General features: G+C 43.9%; 2 protein-coding genes and 1 long non-coding RNA gene across 3 annotated transcripts in view; 2 read left to right on the top strand and 1 right to left on the bottom strand.

The window, feature by feature from the left end:
* Window positions 1-386: 386 nt before the first annotated feature.
* tnfsf14a (TNF superfamily member 14a) lies at window positions 387-2,672 on the top strand. The gene is made up of 5 exons (XM_085933413.1): window positions 387-581; window positions 1,033-1,066; window positions 1,336-1,404; window positions 1,627-1,695; window positions 1,773-2,672. The coding sequence occupies exons 1-5, from the start codon at window positions 387-389 to the stop codon at window positions 2,153-2,155; spliced, it is 750 nt and encodes a 249-aa protein (XP_085789539.1). The 3' UTR covers window positions 2,156-2,672.
* LOC147044246 (uncharacterized) overlaps window positions 576-18,713 on the bottom strand; it is a 28,932-nt gene continuing 10,794 nt past the window's right edge. Inside the window, exons 4-6 of the long non-coding RNA XR_015068455.1 lie at window positions 5,139-5,192; window positions 1,832-2,056; window positions 576-1,727 (exon numbers count right to left, since the gene is read on the bottom strand). This is a non-coding gene — a long non-coding RNA (uncharacterized LOC147044246). The remainder of the gene's footprint in view (window positions 1,728-1,831; window positions 2,057-5,138; window positions 5,193-18,713) is intronic.
* Window positions 3,469-16,856, top strand: ppap2d (phosphatidic acid phosphatase type 2D). The gene is made up of 6 exons (XM_085933412.1): window positions 3,469-3,992; window positions 13,005-13,162; window positions 13,230-13,516; window positions 13,587-13,644; window positions 14,581-14,757; window positions 15,406-16,856. The coding sequence occupies exons 1-6, from the start codon at window positions 3,803-3,805 to the stop codon at window positions 15,508-15,510; spliced, it is 975 nt and encodes a 324-aa protein (XP_085789538.1). The 5' UTR covers window positions 3,469-3,802; the 3' UTR covers window positions 15,511-16,856.

The following is an 18,713-nucleotide window of genomic DNA, read 5'->3' as shown; positions in this document are numbered from 1 at the left end:
TTGACAGTCATGATGGTCCTCCAAAGGAAATGACGAAAATGATGCGGCCCACCACAGAAGTGAGTTTGACACCCCTGTAAATGTATCTAAGCAAATGTGTGGGAAAAAAACAACCAGTTCTTAAAGATGAAATGCAAACGTATTGTATCTAAACGTGACAAATATAATTGACACAGGTCACCGCTGTAATCTTAGAAATAGTTTGAACATTCATTTCAATGACTGTCTGCAGCTATCACGTTGCATCAAGTTGTATCACCTTGCACTAAATCACACCTAACGTACTGCCGCGTAACTAGGGTAACCACAAAGAAGCCCACCCATCTTGTCATTTTCTCACCTCTCAACCATCTAACTATCGGACTCAGTTTAGCTCGCGCATAAACATGAGGCAACGACCGTCTGTGTACTTTGTGGACAGCCACACCGGCGCCCCTCCGCTACCGCCCAGAGCGGGCCGGAACCGACGGTGCAGCAGCCTGGCCCAGACGCTCCTTTTTGTGCTGGTGAGCGTGGCTCTGACCGGGCTCGTCGTGGAAGCGCTGCTCATCTTCTACCTGCATTCAAATCACTTAGTAGGGGTGAGTAGATTTTTTTTTGTTAGGATTTAGATTTTAATAAAAGAAAAAAAATTACATTTTATTTTCACTGTGACCATGTATTAAACTTCTTTTTAACGACATTATTTTTTATTCCAAATGATTGACATTAAATTTGTAAATAATTTCTTGCGGAGTGGCAGCCATTTTGACTCGAGTTACTCCATCTGATTCCAATTCTTGAAAGGTTACAATGTTCAGTTGGGTTGGTGTCATGGCCAGTTTATATCATAACGAGTGAACGTATTTCATGAGATTAAAAAGAGTGAGCATTTCCTGTCAGGGTCTTGAGGTTGCTCGTCAATAGCAAAACACAAACTGTACACAGAGGCAAATGTGGCAAAAGGAAGTGGTCACGTTCTTCTTTTCTCACACAAGTATCACTTAAGGGTTTGTCACGTCTCATGGAAATCTATTTGACTTTGCATTGCAGACACCGTCAATGTCGTTCTCCAAGTTGACTGCAGGTAAGCAAAATGTCAGCAAACATATAAAAAGTCTGCATAACAGCAATGTCAGGAAAAGCCTTCCAGAACAGTTACAAAAGGGTGTGCACACTTGTGCAACAATATTATAACAATAAAGAAGTACAGGTGTTAACGATGGACTTTTTTTTCCTCCTTATTGATTTAGCTTGGTCTGGTTTTCATATCACAAATATGTTTTTTTTAAAGAGGGTGTGTAGACTTTATACATCTGTAAACGATGTCACTGGTTTTTCCTCCTCCCTCGACAGAAAAAAGTGCATTTCCTCACACTTCCACTCCTCATAGCCCTCGTCCCAAACCATTCACACGCCAGATCGGTGAGTCCAACAAGTGCTATGACATTACAGGAGTCTGTGCACACTTGTGCAATGAATTATAAGTGTGCAAATTACAGGTCAAATTCGATTTCTATTTTTTCAAGAGATTTGATCTCATTTTTTTTAAAGTCACAAATACCTTGCATTCAAACAGGGGTGTGTAGATTTTTTTTTTTTTAACCACTGTAAATAATATTCCTCTTTTTCTTCCTCCCCCACCAGAAAAAAACGCATCTCGACATACTTGCACACCTTGTGTTCCTCTTTCCAAACCAGTTGCACGCCTGATGGGTGAGTCCGAAAAGTCCGACTCTTTCCTTGAGCTAAATGTGGAATATTGGGACAGAGTAGATGTTAATTACCCTCAGGTGGCAAAGATGCGGTTCACGGCAAAGGCTTTGTAGGCTGGAGCCTCATTTCGGACCACCTCCTCCGCGGTATGGACTACAAGGACGGGAGTCTCCTGATCCGTCGAGAAGGATTCTACTTCGTCTACTGCAAATTGTCCTTTCACAGCCACGGCGTCTTCCACCACTCCGTTAAGATGCGTACTCGCCGGCACCCCGCTGGCACCATTGTCCTCCTTCAGGCCAGGAAATATTCCTCCGCAGACGGCAACATCAGCAATTCTTTCCTCGGCGGGGTTTTCCACCTGCACAAAGATGACGCCCTGTTTGTCAAAGTCAGTGACACCTCAAAAATAGTGCAGGTTATTGCCTACGAGAGCATCTTTGGTGCATTTATGATATAATTGATGTCACATTAAGCTTATTTACAACCATTTCAGATGCTGTCACTCAAAATGTTGTGACTATTTTGCCTTGTTAATATTGATTTGGCGCCACCTTGTGGCATTTTAATACAATTTTAATTCACAAATAATTCTCTTGATTTTGAACACCTACATGACCAAATTACCTTATTTTGAATTGATAATATAAAGTACTTATTGTAGATTCAAGTACAGTAGGCAGTAAAATCCAGCAGAGGGTGCTGTTTACTCTTTTTAATCCCAAACGCTGTTTATGCAGGAAATGTATCATAAATATGCCTCAATCTAGAAGACATTTTGTTTTTGTTTTGAGTGTGTTTATTTGTGTAAGCCTCAGTCATATTTTTTTTAAAAATCAGTAAAGAAAAAAATAGCAAGCAAATTGGGAATTTATTGATCATGTTAGTAAAAATCACATGAGTAATTGGTTTTCATGACTTACGATTGTCATTGTAAGCAGATGACGTGGACGTGATCCACTTGATTAGTCAGCGTAATTGCGTAGTTTACATGTTCAATTTTTTTTATTAAGAAATAAAATTCATCTATTTAGTCATAGTCTGCGAACACTTACATCTACAACACTACTGAATTTTAATGCAAGGCAAAATGGTGGTAATTGGCAAGTCCAGTATTAAGTGGTTGTTGCATTTACCACTCCTGAACGCATGGTGGTGCTAGAGTTGCGTAAATATCCTCAGCATGAGCACGAGCGATGTGGTGAGACCAAACCATTTGACATCTTGTCAAATGTTATAAAGTAACTCAACAAAGAGGACCAGTAAATTTTACAACTCAGTTGACTGCCCACCGTAGTGGTGCAACAAATTCTAACCTATAATTCTTTATGGAGTAATTTACCGAATGTAATATACTGTTATTGTTTGGTGAATTAAATTGGGGAACATTCAGGTTTTGCATGTGACCAACATTCATACATTGACATTGTGCTGGAATCTATCCGCGCTGACCTTTGGACGTGAGGCAGGGTACACGATGGACTTTGATCTCGTTTGATTGACATTTCTTTTCATTAGAAAGTAAGTGTACCTAATGAAGTGTCTTGCAGTTTGTTAGGCCTGGCATCGTGACAGTGGATCAGTCAATGTTGTGTTGTAGGTCAGATGCCGATCGAACGGGTCAACTCCAAATTGCACATCGATTTAATGTTGGGCAGTCATCACAGTTAAGCTGACGCAAAACCCTACCGGAAGTGGAACATCAAAGCGATCAAAGTAAAACAGTCACACCGGAAGAACGACATTACTTTGAAGTTTAAGTCTGCAGGAAAAAAAAAAGTTTTCCCTCTTGTGCGTTTGACACAAACGGGATTGCGGTTCGGGAGGACGGTTAGAGAAGTTGTGGAGCGTGCTTGCCCGCCCACTTGCAGCACTCTTCACCGGGACTGTCGGCACTGTTGGGTAACGGATGCCCGCTGCGCAAGCACCCACGAGCGGCTTGCTTTCCCGGAGTCTCGTGGTCAACTTTTTCTTAAGAAAACATGGATTTTTGGCACCGGGGGACGGACTAAAAAAAACTTCTGACACTTGTCACCAGACTTTAATCTGCTACCAGTAAGCATTACCATTTGAGCAACTTTTTTGGAGCGAGTTGCGTTTGGAGGACATGCAAAAGTTTAATGCCCACGGGAGCAGCACGCTGCCCCGGCTGACTGACAGTGACGGGGCCGGGGAGGGGAAGGAGAACGGTGCTGGGAAGCATTTTCTCAGCAAGCCCGACAAGGAGGAGGAGGATAACTCCATCTGCACCAAGAGGAAGATGCTCGTCGGTTTGGATGTAATATGCCTGTGTGTCGGTAAGGCTTCAAATAACAAATCACATCCATTAATTGCTTTGAGCCACACATGCAAAGTGCATGCAAAGTGCAATCGTTGCCTTTGGGGGAAATTGCTAGGAATTTGTTTTTTTCCCCTCCTTCCAAATAGCCCAAATGAAAGTGTTCCCTGTAGAGGGATAGGAGGGTGGGAAGAATGGGGCTGAGTGCAGTTGTCCCAGGAATTCATCAGTTCCCATGGTAACCTCCCCTCACCCTAAAGTTCCCGGGAGAAGAACGTGGGAATTGGGATGAAATGTGCTCGGGTACATTGAATGTCAGCCACATAATTTACAGTGCTCAGCTGGAAGCTTGGATCGCATTAGAATAACAGCAAACACGGCCCCACACTGACAATAAAAGTGGAAGAAGTGAACACGAGTCATAATATCTGTAATGACTTTTTTTTTTTTTTTTTTTTTTTTTTACACAGGGTAATTTCGTTTTTCGTTGCAAAACAGCGGTTGGGTTTGTTAGAAGAGCACTTCATACTGCAAAATTGAGTGTATTAAGCCGTACCAAATGAGAACTTTCAAGTTTATGTTGCTTATTGGCATTCATTCACATGATGGTAATCATCAATGGTGAACAACAATGAAGCGTAGAAAAGGGCGCCACCTTTTCAGTTACAATTGTAACAGACAAAACATGTTCATGCCTATGTGTTAATGAGTGCTTAACGGGCATTGTGCCAGAGAGTAAATTTTGTTTATATATATATCTAGTTTTACAAACACGACAGATTTAATAGCGACCGAACCACAGGCGGGATATATTTTGAGGTGTGCTGCAGAAATTTGTGGTGTAGCCATAAAAGAAAAACAAAAACAAAACAATTATTCCCATCAAATGACCTATTTTGATTCGAGCGTTTATTAAAATGACTTATTAAGAGAGGAGAAAGTAAGTGAGGGAGAAGTGTAACCTGCTCAGGCAGACTGACTGGTCCGATGTCTTGTGTGACGGTTAAACTAGCAAGAACATTGGGTTTATTATTTAACCTTGCTCTTGTCGTTGTTAACCTCGGCAATTTAGTTTAGCCAAGCTTTTGTGTTTAAGAAGCGGCGAGCATCAGTCAACATGTCGAAGGAAATCCCCACCCGCCCCATGAAAGTGGAAGCCACCTACCGCCTTCACTGTACATCCTCCCTGACCTCCGACTTAGCCATGTTGCGTCTCAAGCTAGAAAAAAGCAGAGCGGATGTCAGATGGTTTTGTGATTTCAGATACACCAGTGGAAAAAACAATCAAATGATGAGCTACGCAGTTATGGGCCTATTGTAAATTATATTGTTAAGGGAGTGGTGCTTTTGGAGAATGTCACAACAATAGTGTATGAATTTTCACAGAGGCCGGACTCTAAACAAAGGTGGAGTGGACTGCCTTACTTGGGATTGTTTGTATAACGGTTAGGTAGCAGGCTACTTCCTGGTTCATGGAGGATGACGGAAGGTTTCACGAATTGGAAGATGGAACCATTTATTATTATTTCTTTTTAAATGAACATACTTGTGTAGATTTTGAAGTCTTGCAAGGTCGCACTGGCCCGGCGATTGGAATTCAACAAAGCAAGTCCTAAACTGGATGGCATGTAGTCTGGTGTGCATCCTGCCTGTCTCACGTTGCTTATCTGGAGAGGCCTGACCTTGACTCATCTGGGGGCATCCCGGAGTGAATGGCGCGACTTATTGGCAATGAATTGACTCCTTCTTTTGGCCAAATCCTCTTATCTCTGACTAACACAATTTGCCCACAAAAAAAATGCCATCAGCAGACGGTTTGACCTGGCGGCTTTCTTCATCCCGTGAAGGGGCTCATTGACTACTGTAACTGTGGAATTTCAGCCTCGAGCATCCCGTCCTCATTATGTTATCAGCCCGAGAGGGATCCCGAAATGCTCCGAGCTTTTTTCTTTCTTTCTCCAGAACAGGCTAATTCAAATAGTATTTACCTTACAACGAAGCGCTGACAAAAAAAGGATGATGTGTCGTTTGGAATGGACTTTAATCTGTCTGCAGCGCTTCTTTCGCTCTTGGTGGAGCGTCAATAAGCAGGCTCGGCTGTTTTTTGCGCTTCTCTGACACGCTAGTGATGGATGTTCTGCTTCTGGTTCAGCAGAATGCATTTTTCTTGGCTGTTTATTAGCCTACGTGCATTCCTGGTAGTTGTGGGACTATGGAAGGGGGTGGGGTCTTGTTGACCTGACAAGGCGCTGCGGCCCGCAGCTAAACCTGAAATGTACAGCCACCCAGAGGTCACAATCGGGTGTTTGTCATGCGAGGCGAGCGTGCAAGGACAGGCCCTGCTGTTTGGCTTCTTGCGCAGGTGGTCTTAAGGCTGCCCCCCCCCCCCCCCAATAAAGCCACTTGTAGGTCTTCTCCCCAAATTATGCAATGATTTATTGGAGGTGAGCTTTTAAAAGTCGACCTTAACACTGCTGTCGCTGTGCGCGTCCTTCTAGAATTGTTTTGAAGCAAGATGTTTGCAAAGACGGCCTTTCGGAACTTTGAAAAAATAAATAAATTAATGAGTACATACAGTCCCTCTCAGTCTGTCTTGCTATAACTCATCAAAGAGGACTTTTCTAAAGGATGTTTTTTCCAGCAGGACAAGACGTTCCCGACAAAGTCACAAAAGGCCGGTGTACGCACAAATCGTTTTGCAATGACTGCCTGTACAAGAAACATGTGACAAGCGCAAAAGTCCCGTCAATAAGCGCTCCGTCTTTTCCCAGTTCCCACTTTTCTCCTCCCATAATAAAAACACAAATTTAAAAGTGAGTTCATGCAAGTTGTGAGGTGTGTGTGTTTTTTTAATGTCAGCGTGCGTTGGACGGCTGCTAGATTTATGTAAGTAGGATTCCAGTGTTTTGGCAGGCAGTGTGCGGCCAACACGCAACAACATGTCAAGGCGTACGAGGCTTGGAATATTAAGAGCTCTCCAGTGTGTGTGTGTGTGTGTGTGTGTGTGTGTGTGTGTGTGTGTGTGTGTGTGTGTGTGTGTATTTTCTAGACGTGAACGTGTGTCAGCCGTACCGGCTGCCATGTGAGCATTGTTTGTTGACAAATTTAACTTGGTGTCACTTCTGCAGTTAACGGAGGGCGTGCCATTAAAAATGTGGCAGTCTAATTATTAGCCAACGGAAGAAAAGCTTTTGCTGACTCTCCTTAGTGGACGTCGCGCCGCGCTGCTGCATCCATTAGCTTCCCTCAATGCAATCACATTGCTTTTCCTTTTACTAGCTCGCTCATAAGGCCCACTAAAGCTGACTTGGAAATGTCTCATTTATCATCAGGTCGAAGGGGGAAGCGCTAGCTCGAATGAAGGGATGGCCAAAGTCTTGGGCATCTACAACGGGTTCTTCTTTTAATGAGGCGTCTGCAATCTTCTCCTAGGTTCCATTAGTGGCCAATGTTAGCTATTAGCTGTAATGAGGGAAAAGCTGAAGAGCATCGACATGTCCACCTGAGTATGATTCGTTCTTTCCCTTAAGGATTTTATCTATTGTTTCACTATGAGTCACATATGATTTCCTAACCAGCCCCACCGAGTTTCCATCGATCGTGCCTTTTCTGCAAGTTACTTCTGGTTGGCTAATGACATGTGACATGGTTTCAGTTAGTTCATTTGGAAACGTGGGAGATATGATTTGAAAATATCTTTCTCCAAGGTTGCTGTTGTGTAAGCTTACCCTTAGACAACAGCCCAAGGCAGTGTTATCAAGACCATTCTATCAGCGTGTCCTATCTCACCTGAAGGTTCCTTCCACCTCCTATGGAGGTGTGCCAACAAACCAAAACCCGCAAAACCCAAACACGTAGATAAAACTACTCTCAATTTGTTCCATGGCAAGCGACCCCCGCCTGCATCAAGCTCCCTTACAGTCTGAACCACAACCCCGCCTCATTCTCATATTCCAGCCTGTCAGACTTTACCTTAGCCATACTGAAACCACCACAGAGCTCCTTTAAAGTTTCCAAGGTACATACCACAGTGGCAATTCCTGCTGAATCAGACAAGGGGATACCTCGGAGCTCACCACGCATGCCCTTAACTCCCGAACGGGCCTCCAGGAAGCGGGTCAGTCAAGTGTAGCGGGAACACAAGCAGCTGCGAGAAGTATGTCCGCAAAGGCACAGCTGTAACGGGTCAAGGGGTGAAGAAAGAGCTCTCCTGGTGCATGTGACTAAGGCCTAGCCTCCTTTTGGAGAAATTACGCAGAGAATATGCATCAAAAGTGGAAGCCGTGGTTGCTGATATCTTTAACTCTTGTGGTGAAACATCCGATTGTGCAGGTGTACCTTGGGTTATGCTTGTGTATCTTGTTCGGGAGCGCCCATCATGCTCCACGGGAGCAGATGCTAAGTGTTTAGCCTCATCAGTCACTCTTTGTTCCTGTCTGACTTTGTGGCTTTGTGTGACCATCAGGGTAGACAAAACAAATTAGACTCTCAGACCAATACAGCCAATTCTACAAAGGGGCGGTTTTGGGATCTTGCTTATCTCACCACAACTTGCCTGAGCCCACCAAGGGCGACCAGGAAGAAAAAAACATTCTCCGTTGTGGGCACACTCGCAGTCTTCTTTCATTGAACTTGTCTTAATCACAGCCTTGGTGTGAATGACTTCACTTCCTGTAAAAGTATTACTCCGCTGCACAATTCTCTGAATGTCCCTTAATCTCTTCCTGCACTACCTGCCAAAAAAAGACCACCTCTTGTGAATCCAGACTCTTTCCCTTGGAAGTGACTGACTCAGACCGGGCTAGATACGGGAACCATCTTTGAGCAGTCATCAAGGAGCAAATAATTGTGCAAGGCCACCGCGACCAGCTGTAGCCTGCTGTTTATGAGCTCGTACTTTGCCTCTTGTGATGACGTTAGCGGGGGATAATCAGACTCGCAAATAACAAATTACGACACTTTACAAGTCAAGAACCCCGCCTGTGTTTTTTATTCGAGAGCTCGACTTGACACTAAGCACACATCTTAAATTTTACTTGGGAAATGTTGGCATGTTAGCGAGGGGGCTGGGCTAGAGTGGACCACCCCAGAAGGGTTCTGGTATGCCGCACTGGCCTGCTCTGCGGATTCGCAAACTACAAGTCCGATGGACTTGACAGGTCATTCATTGATTGTGTGTCCTCTGCTTCTCTTTGACCTGCTGTCTTCAGGCAGGCGCTACCGGTCCATCAGGACTCAGGAACAGTTTATTTCTACAGTTAATCACTGCACTGAACTTCAAATAACGCATAAATTCCATTGCTGCTACTGTCCACAACACATCGCACTGTATTATTATTATTATTATTACAATATATAAATTATTCATCTGCTCTGTACTTCAAGTTACTGTACAAATATTTGACTTGTTTTATTGTTTGGAGTTGCTCCCCAATTTTGTTGTATCCCACCATAAAATGACAATAAAGCCTTTTCATCTAATCTTATCTAAGAGGAAAATGCAGAGTAAAGTCTGTGCAGTCAAATATTGGATGTGATGAAACAGCTTTGACATCGCTTCAGGCTAAATGTGGTGCTAATCTAGGATGATGCTGTGGATGTTTGCAGAGGCCTTCATAGGAAATCATTTGGGTCAGTGGTAATGATGAATAAACACTTCAATATTCAATTTGTGTTTTTCTCTCCCAGTCCAGTGTAGCTTGAATATGTTGGTTTTGTGGTTGCCATTTGGTTTTTGTGGTTTGTTTGGTTGCTACTTTGTTTGTATGGTTGTGGATTTGGTTTGTTTGCATCTTTGACGTGCATCTAAGTGTCCTAAACTGGGGGGGGGGGGGGCGGATTGGGGAGTATTCTTCAAGTTGAGGTAGGGTCGTGTTTACAGAGCGGGTCCCAGCAGAGCCCGGATCCCTGACCCTCGCATTCCAGAACCACTCTAATCGTCTCCGTCTGGTGTTCTCTTTGCCTTTGCCGCATCACTCTTGTTCAGCCCCATGGTTCCGATACAACTCTAGCCCCGCCCCCGTTTGTCAATCTTTTGACTGTAATGTTGAACTAACTTGTTTTTGAGCTGGGGCTCCATTTTTCTTTCTCCCCTGCTATTGGTTGTTGTTCTCTCACAGTGAGCTCATTCGGGGCTGTGGTCATAGATGTGTAAATTAGAACCAGAAGACTTTCTCAGAGTGAGGCACACATATCCCTTCTGCTCTCATTCCTCTGCTCGCTACTTTCTTCCCGCCCTCCCTCTTCTGTTCTGTTCTCCCCCTGTTCTTCTTTCAGTCCAGGCCCTTTTGACTATGTGAAAGAAAGCATTCCTGCTTTTGAATGTCCAGCGAGTAGCAGATGCTGAACTGGCTCTGTAAGCCGATCCTCTTCGCCATGTCCTCCGCCATTTGGCCAGGTGTTTTAGTTTTCTCACAGCTGCCTGACACATGATGTGAAGGTCTGTGGAGGGTTGGGGGGATCTTGTTGTGATAACTATTTTAAAGTCGTTGTAAAAGGCTAGAGGTTGACTGTGACAACACTATGGGACGGTGCAAATGCTGTGTAAGCTACCAGGGTAGTGTGAGCTTTCAGGCCAAACTTTGCTCAAGTGATGTTTGGATCCTGGCCATCTGGACCATTAGGACACAAACCGTCAGTAATAGCAGGCCTGAGGGTGTAAGGCAAGCCGCTACCCAGGTCAGCACTTCCCATATGTATGTATCAATATCCCTCAAGAGATCCATGCTCCAACCGTAACTGTAGTGTTTAAGGCTGTGAAAGAAAGTCCGTATTCCATGCAGGACAATATTGACCATCTGTCCTATCAAATATGGCTCGGATGAAGGGACTGGCTGTTAATGTCTAGAAATTGATTAGGTGACAAAAGCATGACTTCACATTCTTCATGTCCCAAAAGTGTCACAAAATTCAGTTAAGTACATTTTGTGTCACAAACACAATAAAACATCACCTCATTGGCAGAGGTAACTACATCGACATTACTTCCTTATTGTCAACCTTTAAACCTTCTTTACAAAATAATAGCTTCTGAAATGCAATCAGTCGTCATTATCGACTACGATGCACGCCCGTTGCCTACTGCAGGTTTCCACCAAGCTGTAATAAACACTGATCAGGAACCAGGAAATCCTCTTAGAGGATGTTTGTTTTCCAGGAAAAATACAACAATGTGTCTTTTATTTAAATGTATCCCTTGAGACAACGCTTAACCTAAAAATAGTCACTTTAAAAAAACCTTAACTGAGTTGCTTGGTGAAAGCTTCCATAAAGTCAACGAGTGTGGATGCTCAATAATTTTCTGAATAAACTACAGGCGGTCTTGGTTTACGACGTCCTCGAGTTACGCTGTTTCGTGTCTTGTATCATTTCTGTTATCATTTTCATTATGGCATTATGGTTTCATTACTGTTCCTACTGTACTGTTTCATTTGATTACTATTATTACTGTTCCGACTTATACCGAAACTCGGTTTACATCGCATACATAGGAACGGATCGACGTCATAAACCGAGGACCCCCTAAATTACAGGGGGTCCTCGGTTTATGACGTCGATGTTCTGGACTCTGGTAGTGTCTTTTCAGTTAATGGAATGTCAACACAACCTCCGGCACCTGCATGCAACTTGAACCTGTTTGTGTTACAGATACGATGTCTGCATGCAGGTTGTAAAACCAGAATTTACATGATGCACATGAGGGGATTCCTTATTTGGGGAGGGCAAGATGTTTCCTGTCTTTCTCTGAGATGTCACAGGGCCCGTAGTTTTTCCGCTGCTCTCATTTTTATATACACACCATCGAGCCTGGTCCGATCTGTGTTTGGTATTTCTGCTAGGGCAGCGTGACTTTGATGACAGTCGGACTGTTTAAAGCCATCTGACTTGCCACGTCATCACAGATGTAAAATATGGCCCCAGCTTGTGTTTTTCCACAGAGATAACCTCAAACCTGCAGATTATTAACCTCGCTTTATCAGTTAAATGGTTCTGAATGAGCAAGGAAGGCGTGTTCTTGCCTAATTAGGGAATAAAAAAAGTGAACCAAGTCTGGATTTGTAGACCTGGTGTTCATTTGACTCATATGGATTGGCTGTGAGAGTGTTCAGTCACGAACTGTGTGCTTCCCTGGCAGGAAGAACGTTTTGGGCCAAAGAGCTCAGGGAGAGGCAAAGAGGTTAATGATTAGTCCTGTGGTTTTACTGCATTCTGTGGAATGACAAGAAGATGAATCTTTCTACCAAATACGACCTAAGAAAAACAATCGAACAGTACAACCCAGCTTTCAATCTGAGGTACTAACATTGCTCAACTTGGTCACAAGTGAACTTTCACCGTTGGTCTGTGAGCTTTATTTGTCGCTTAGCTCAGCCAAACCTTGAACTCTTTTAACTTGATAACAAAAAGTGCTATAATTAGCAACTTAGCAGGACGTACAACAGGATCTACCGCACATCCTCAAATTGTGGTACATGAAAATAGAGGACTCACTCGGGAGCGGGAAATATCTTTCAGATTTCTGTCGTAACCCAGAACGTTTTAGACTCCGCCGCAGTCTTACTTTACTTTCCTGTCCTCTATCGTAACACTTGTAGCTGTTTGGTCAACCCATCATAACTGAGTTTAAAAGAAACAAATTCACAGCAAGTGCAAACGTGAATTCTCAAGAGCTTCTCGGGTATGTAAACACCTCCAGCCATATGTGAGGACATTCAGCAGTTAGCACATCCTTTAATATATTCTTCTTCCTTCCTTTCCTCATTCATCATGCCCATCTCCAACCCATCTTTCATCTCCCCTGCTCCTTTTGTGAAAGCAGAAATGTGCGGAATGCCCGATCCGCCTGTAATCTGTAAATCTCCGGTTGACTGACACTCCTCATGTCGCTACACATTCATGGCGGTGGGCAGCCATCTTTACGTTGTTATCGCCGTATCACGCGCTTCATAATCTGTCTCTGATCCGAGACCACAGAAAGCCATTAAGCTTATTTATTTACTTTTTCCTTTGCCTCTTTGCCTCATCTCATCAGCCTCCATCCCATTCTTTGCGTGCGAGCTGAAGGCGGTGGAAACGTACAGACGAGGCTTCTTCTGCGGGGACACCAGCATAACGTATCCCTACGTGGAGCGGGAGGCAATCCCGGATGGCCTGCTCATTGCTGGCGGAATCGCCATCACCGGCCTCACGGTAAGACACCGACGATCCGATCAGACTCATCGCCTCACGTTGACCACTTTGCTCATTCTCCTTCTAGATCGCACTCGGCGAATGTTTCCGGGTCCGTTTCCGAGGCGTACGCTCAAGATCGTTCGTTGGCAACGGCTATGTGTCGTGCCTGTACAAAGAACTGGGGAGCTTCCTGTTTGGTTGCTGCGTGGGCCAATCGCTCACTAATATGGCTAAGCTGAGCGTGGGACGCCTGCGACCTAACTTCCTCTCTGTCTGCAATATCACTTACGCATCCATCAACTGTACGCCGGGCAGCTACGTGTCCCAGGTGACCTGCCAGCAACCTAACCACAAGATGGTCGAGGAGGCAAGGTGTGTGCGCATATCGCGGGTGGAATATGCAGCATCTTGGCTCATGGAGATAATTCTTGATGTCTTTCAGGAAGTCCTTTTTTTCCGGCCATGCGTCCTTCGCCATGTATACCATGCTCTATCTAGCAGTAAGTGACCTTTCGTTTACCTCCGTTTCATTCTCCGTCCGTCCCGTCCCGGGTATTAGAAGACAAACCTTCCGAGGCCAGGAACACCGTGTGCATCTCTTATCCAGACAAGTTAATTACACATGTGCAAACACTCCAAGACATGGACTTTTTTTATATGATCAAGGATCCTGGTCATGAGGGAGAAGATGTTTGAAGGCTGCGAGTCTCCAAAGGCATCCCGCTTCCAGCCGGTGAGGCCGAGAGACAAGGAGGGAGGGAGAGAATGAGGAATACTGTTTTCCACGGGAGACATGAATAGATGAGGAGCCTATGGAGACAGAGGAGGCCTTGTTGTGGGACTCATTTAAAAAGGGGGTGGCGGTGAAGGACTGAATACGCCCGCTGAGAGATCGACAGGCTTCTTTCAGCGCAAGACACCCGCTCGCTCGCGCCCCCCCCCTCCTTCTCTCTATCGTTTCATCATTTTCTCACTACACTGCTCACCAGTCACTAGTGCGGTGCACTGTGAGAGAGAGATGACAGTTACAGCAAGACAAAAGCACATCATTATTAATCTTGAAATATAAATATTCCTCTTGCTTCTTCAAGTAGTGATGGGTGGCGGGATAAAATATGACTCAGAGATGAGTGGGGAGAGCGTTAGAGCGTACTACCCTTTGTCTTTCCAAAGACTGTGGTTAACCTTGAGAGTTATGAAGAAGATCAATCTGAAAAGACACGGGTTCCAGTTCTTCCAAAGAGACCCAGTTTCTCACAAGCATTTTTTTTTTCCTACAAGGTCAAGACAAACAAAAGAAGGAAGCAGGGTTGAGATCGTATTCATGAACTGACGGCCAGCTTCTCTTCCCGCTTTGCGTAGCAAAATAAAAACAAGCCAACATTGAGTTTTTTTGTGTGAGCCCATGTCACATTTTGTCCTCTTCCTTGTCCTAGTTTTATCTGCAGGCTCGGTTGTCATGGCGAGGAGCTCGACTGCTGCGCCCTCTCGTACAGTTCATCTTGGTGATGATCGCCATCTACACCGGGCTGAGCCGCATCTCAGACTACCGCCACCATCCGACCGACGTCCTCACGGGTTTTATCCAAGGAGGGCTCACTGCGTACTGGGTGGTATGTCAACGTGACAGATGTTTTGTTTATCAACATTCATTGAGGTTTTGTGCGCGCTGATCTTTGACATTCTTTTACTTCGTCACGTTTCTCAACTTTTCCACTTCTAAGCAGTTTTGTCTGACCAAGGTTTTGGAACATATTTGGGGTTTAATTAGATGTGTCGCTTTGCCATGAACCAAGGATTAATTCATAATCACATTTTTTTTCCAGTCATAATTCAGGCATGAACACATTTGGATGAACTTTTTGTTTTTATCCAGTCTTGGCTCTGGATGAATGTGACTTGGGAAGATACATTGTGGTCTTCCAAGCCCGTGCATGTCGGGTTCATCGTTGAGGGGTTGGGCGAGTCCCTTCAGTTGCTTCTGAATCTTAAAGACGTTTTGGAAAAAATACACGCTTCCAACTTTGCGGGAACAAATTTGAAAAACATTCCCTAAATCTCACTCCAACATATTGTCGAAAGCATTTTCAGAAAAAATGAGGCGAGGTGTCCCAATACTCGGATCCATTTTGTGTACTTCCTAAATGCCAGCCTGTCTTCCTCACTCCATCTATCTGGCGGTGTTTCGAAAACAGCAGATGATTGACAGGCGCGCTTGGTTCTAATATGTTCACTGACATGCGCTGTATCTGTGCCTGCAGGCCTTCTACATCTCCTCCATGTTTAAGCCTTGCACCCGTCCAGACCTGTCTCCCACTAGCACGTCCTTGGAGAGTCCTCTTTCCAGCCAACAGACTGTGTGTTAACATAAGATGGCTCTAGAGAAGCTTCAAACGAAAGAAAGAGAGAGAGAGAGACACGACGAATGTCAAAGCATTTGCGAGAAGAACGGCTTTTTTTGTTCAAGAAAGGGAATCGTTCCGAGGAGATGATTGACGTCGATGGAGAACAATCTAACACACTGACACACACAAAGTCACACGGCAGCGATGTAACCTGCTCTCACATGTGAAACACAAGAAGCACATATGACTTAAAGTCAAACCCGTCCAGTGAGAACTGCGTAGTGATTTAGTTTTTTTTCTTTGAAATAAGTTTTTTTTTTTGAAAGTATATTTTTCCAGAAGATTATTAGAAGCTGCTAATATTGATAGTTGTTTTTGTCTGTGGCAGAGGTCAAGTGTGCTTGGTCAGCCGTCCAAGCCGAACTTTGATGTCTTAAAAAAAAAAAAAAAGCCGTCTTTCTCCAAGATAGCACTCGGCTGCTGTGAATTGATGCCACGAGGCCTCCCATGTAAAGAGACAAACACTTGCTGATGAGAAACAAGCACTGGCGTAGACTTCTTTAACCTGCTCGAGTCAGGCTGCCCCTCCCACTAGATGATCACAATTACTCCGAATGATATATATTGTTTCTGTACTAACCACTTTGACTGCGTCTCAGAGGCGGAGCGTTGACTGAATTTTTGCAATCTTTGCCCCCAGACTCGGCCTCTGAGCTGCACCTTGATTTGTGTGAATTCCTCTTTTCTTAGGAGCACTTGAACAAACATAACTGAACCTTGTAATAATTATAATCGATATTATATATTATGACAAGTTAAAAAAAAAAGAAAAAGAATAATCCATTTTTATTTTGAAGATGTTTAAGGCCACATTGAAAGTGAAATATTTACTACTACTAGTATGAGAAAACAGAAAACATAATTACAAGAATAAAGTTTTGTAACATTACAAGAATAATCTTTGTACAAGTGTACACTTGAGTTTCATAGTGAGTAAACTTTATTCTCGTAGTTTTCCTTTTCATTGTGGCCCCATGACTCATTTGTGGTTTTGTGTTTTGGTTCTCCCGTGAAATGATAATTATTCCAATTGAATGTAAATAGTTTGCATCATTTTATAAGCCACACAGTTTCACGCGTGTTAATTTGTGTGACAACGTTGGTGTTTTCTTTACATGTATGTATGTTGGATCAGGTACAGATGTATTTGTGTTATAACAACTAGACTGAGCCATAGATTATCAGAAAGCTATTGTTGTGTTCCCCCATATTGTCATCTGTGAAGGCCAGAAAGGCACAAATAACCACTGTACTCAAGAAATAAAAAAAAAAAACCCACAAACCAATAAAATGAATGGTGAATGTTACTGTGCGATCGTCTTATTTTTTTCCACTCTTTGTCCTTTGTTAATTTGAGGAAATATGATCAGGAAGAAATGAGTATAACTGATTGTTATAAGTTTGGGTTGTGTTATGAAGCTCCTACTTTTCCTCCATTCTTTTTCCCCTTCCCTGCTTTTCTCCTTTCAGTCCTTTTGGAGTGCACTGGAGCATGATGGACCCTTTTAGGGGGTCATGCTACCATGGAGATGCTGAGTCTGATAGAGATTGGGGCTTCTGAGGGCATTTTCTTTCACTTCCCTCGACCCCCATCCCTCGCTCTGATCCACTTTAGGGGCAGAGGAAGGAGAATAAAGGGCAGATCAGATGGGGGGGGGGCTTTAGTAAGCTGGGAGACATACAAGATGGAAACGCAGTCCACTAATGAAGGGAAGGGAAGCGTTGGCAGAGCGAGATGGGGCGGGGTATCGGGGAAAGAGTGAGGGTGATGTGTGGGGGTGGGCTCCTGGGTGGGAAGGAATGTGATCATGGTTTTGAGGCCTGTTTTGTTTTAATAATATTGTAACTAGGGAGACATGTTTCATTCCACAGCGATTTAAATATGCCCGTGCTTGTGTGTCATCTGCCTGTGTGTCTGTGTGTGTGTGATGTGTGTCGGGCCGCTTGAGTGAACATACGGTCAAATAACAAGTGGCGAGATGCAGCACGTGAGCAGCTGGCTACTTCATAAGACTACTTTAGCCATTAAAAAAAAGAAATTGAGTGAAGATAGAAAAGCAAAAGTGAAGGTACTTCACTGTGGGCTGAATGCGTTGTCACGCTCTTCTAAAATACAAAACACCAGCCTACGCTTCCTCATAGTTTGCTTTTGGGAATTCCATGATAAGATTTGGAATTAACTCAGGCAGGTTGCAAAAAATAGACTCTGCTGTGCCAGGAAGTGTTGATTCATTTTGATGTGCAGATAAGGATACTGCTGGAGGCACGTAGCTCACCTGGGAGGGACACCTATGTCGTAGTTGTTTAAATGATAGCATCACTGAGGCATTGGGAACTCTGCCAAATTCCATTTGCTCAGGTCTGTCTCATTTTCAAGTGATGAAAGGTAAATAAGTTTAGCGCCTACAAGGAAAAGAGGATGGGGAGAACTTAAAGAACACCAAGCTGAAGTGAAAATAGAATTTTTGGAGGATATTGGAGTCCTGCTAGTTCATTACAGGAGTTTGTGATAAAGGTTATTCCACATTTAAGCACATCTTTTTGGACTCACTTTGAGAATGAAAATTCAATTCAAGACCTTAAACTGTTCACAATTCTGAAGCAAAGTTGCCCACAATGTCTTGATATTGAGATTCACAGGGAAGTAGCTAACCACCTAGCAAGCTAAATAACAAACGGAATAGCTGGTATAGCTAACTGCGGGCTAACTAGCTAGCTAACCGACCTAATTTCTAGTCAAATTTTTAAGTCTAGTGGCACTGTCAAATGCCAACACAAAAAACACGAGCAACTCTCTCGGCGAATTAAACATTAGGAACCCGGGAGCTACGCCATCTTTTTTTCCAGAAGTAGTGCAAGCCGTAATAGAATTAAACCGGATTAAGAGACTCTTTAGTATGCTCAAGTCGAGGCCTGCTCCCCTTGCCTCACTTGCTGCTTTGCATAATTCTGGCGGTGTCAGTGAATGTATTGGTTCTTGTCATTAGCATTGCAGGCGAGAACCTCGGCTTGGCACAAGTCAGTGAAAAGAATTAGCTAGCGGGGTCCGGGCCAGACATAATGTGGTCTTCTCGGTCTCTCCGATGGATTTCAGATACACTAGAATCAGCACATGCTTCATTTTTATTAGGCCTTGATCTCTGCCAAATGTTTAATCCTGGCTA

This window comes from Syngnathus leptorhynchus, chromosome 16 (assembly GCF_054491065.1).
Source record: "Syngnathus leptorhynchus isolate UIUO chromosome 16, UIUO_Slep, whole genome shotgun sequence".
In the NCBI taxonomy this organism is placed as follows: Eukaryota; Metazoa; Chordata; class Actinopteri; order Syngnathiformes; family Syngnathidae; genus Syngnathus; species Syngnathus leptorhynchus.
The sequence above is the reverse complement of the archived record's forward strand: the minus strand, read 5'-3'. Positions and strand labels throughout refer to the sequence as shown.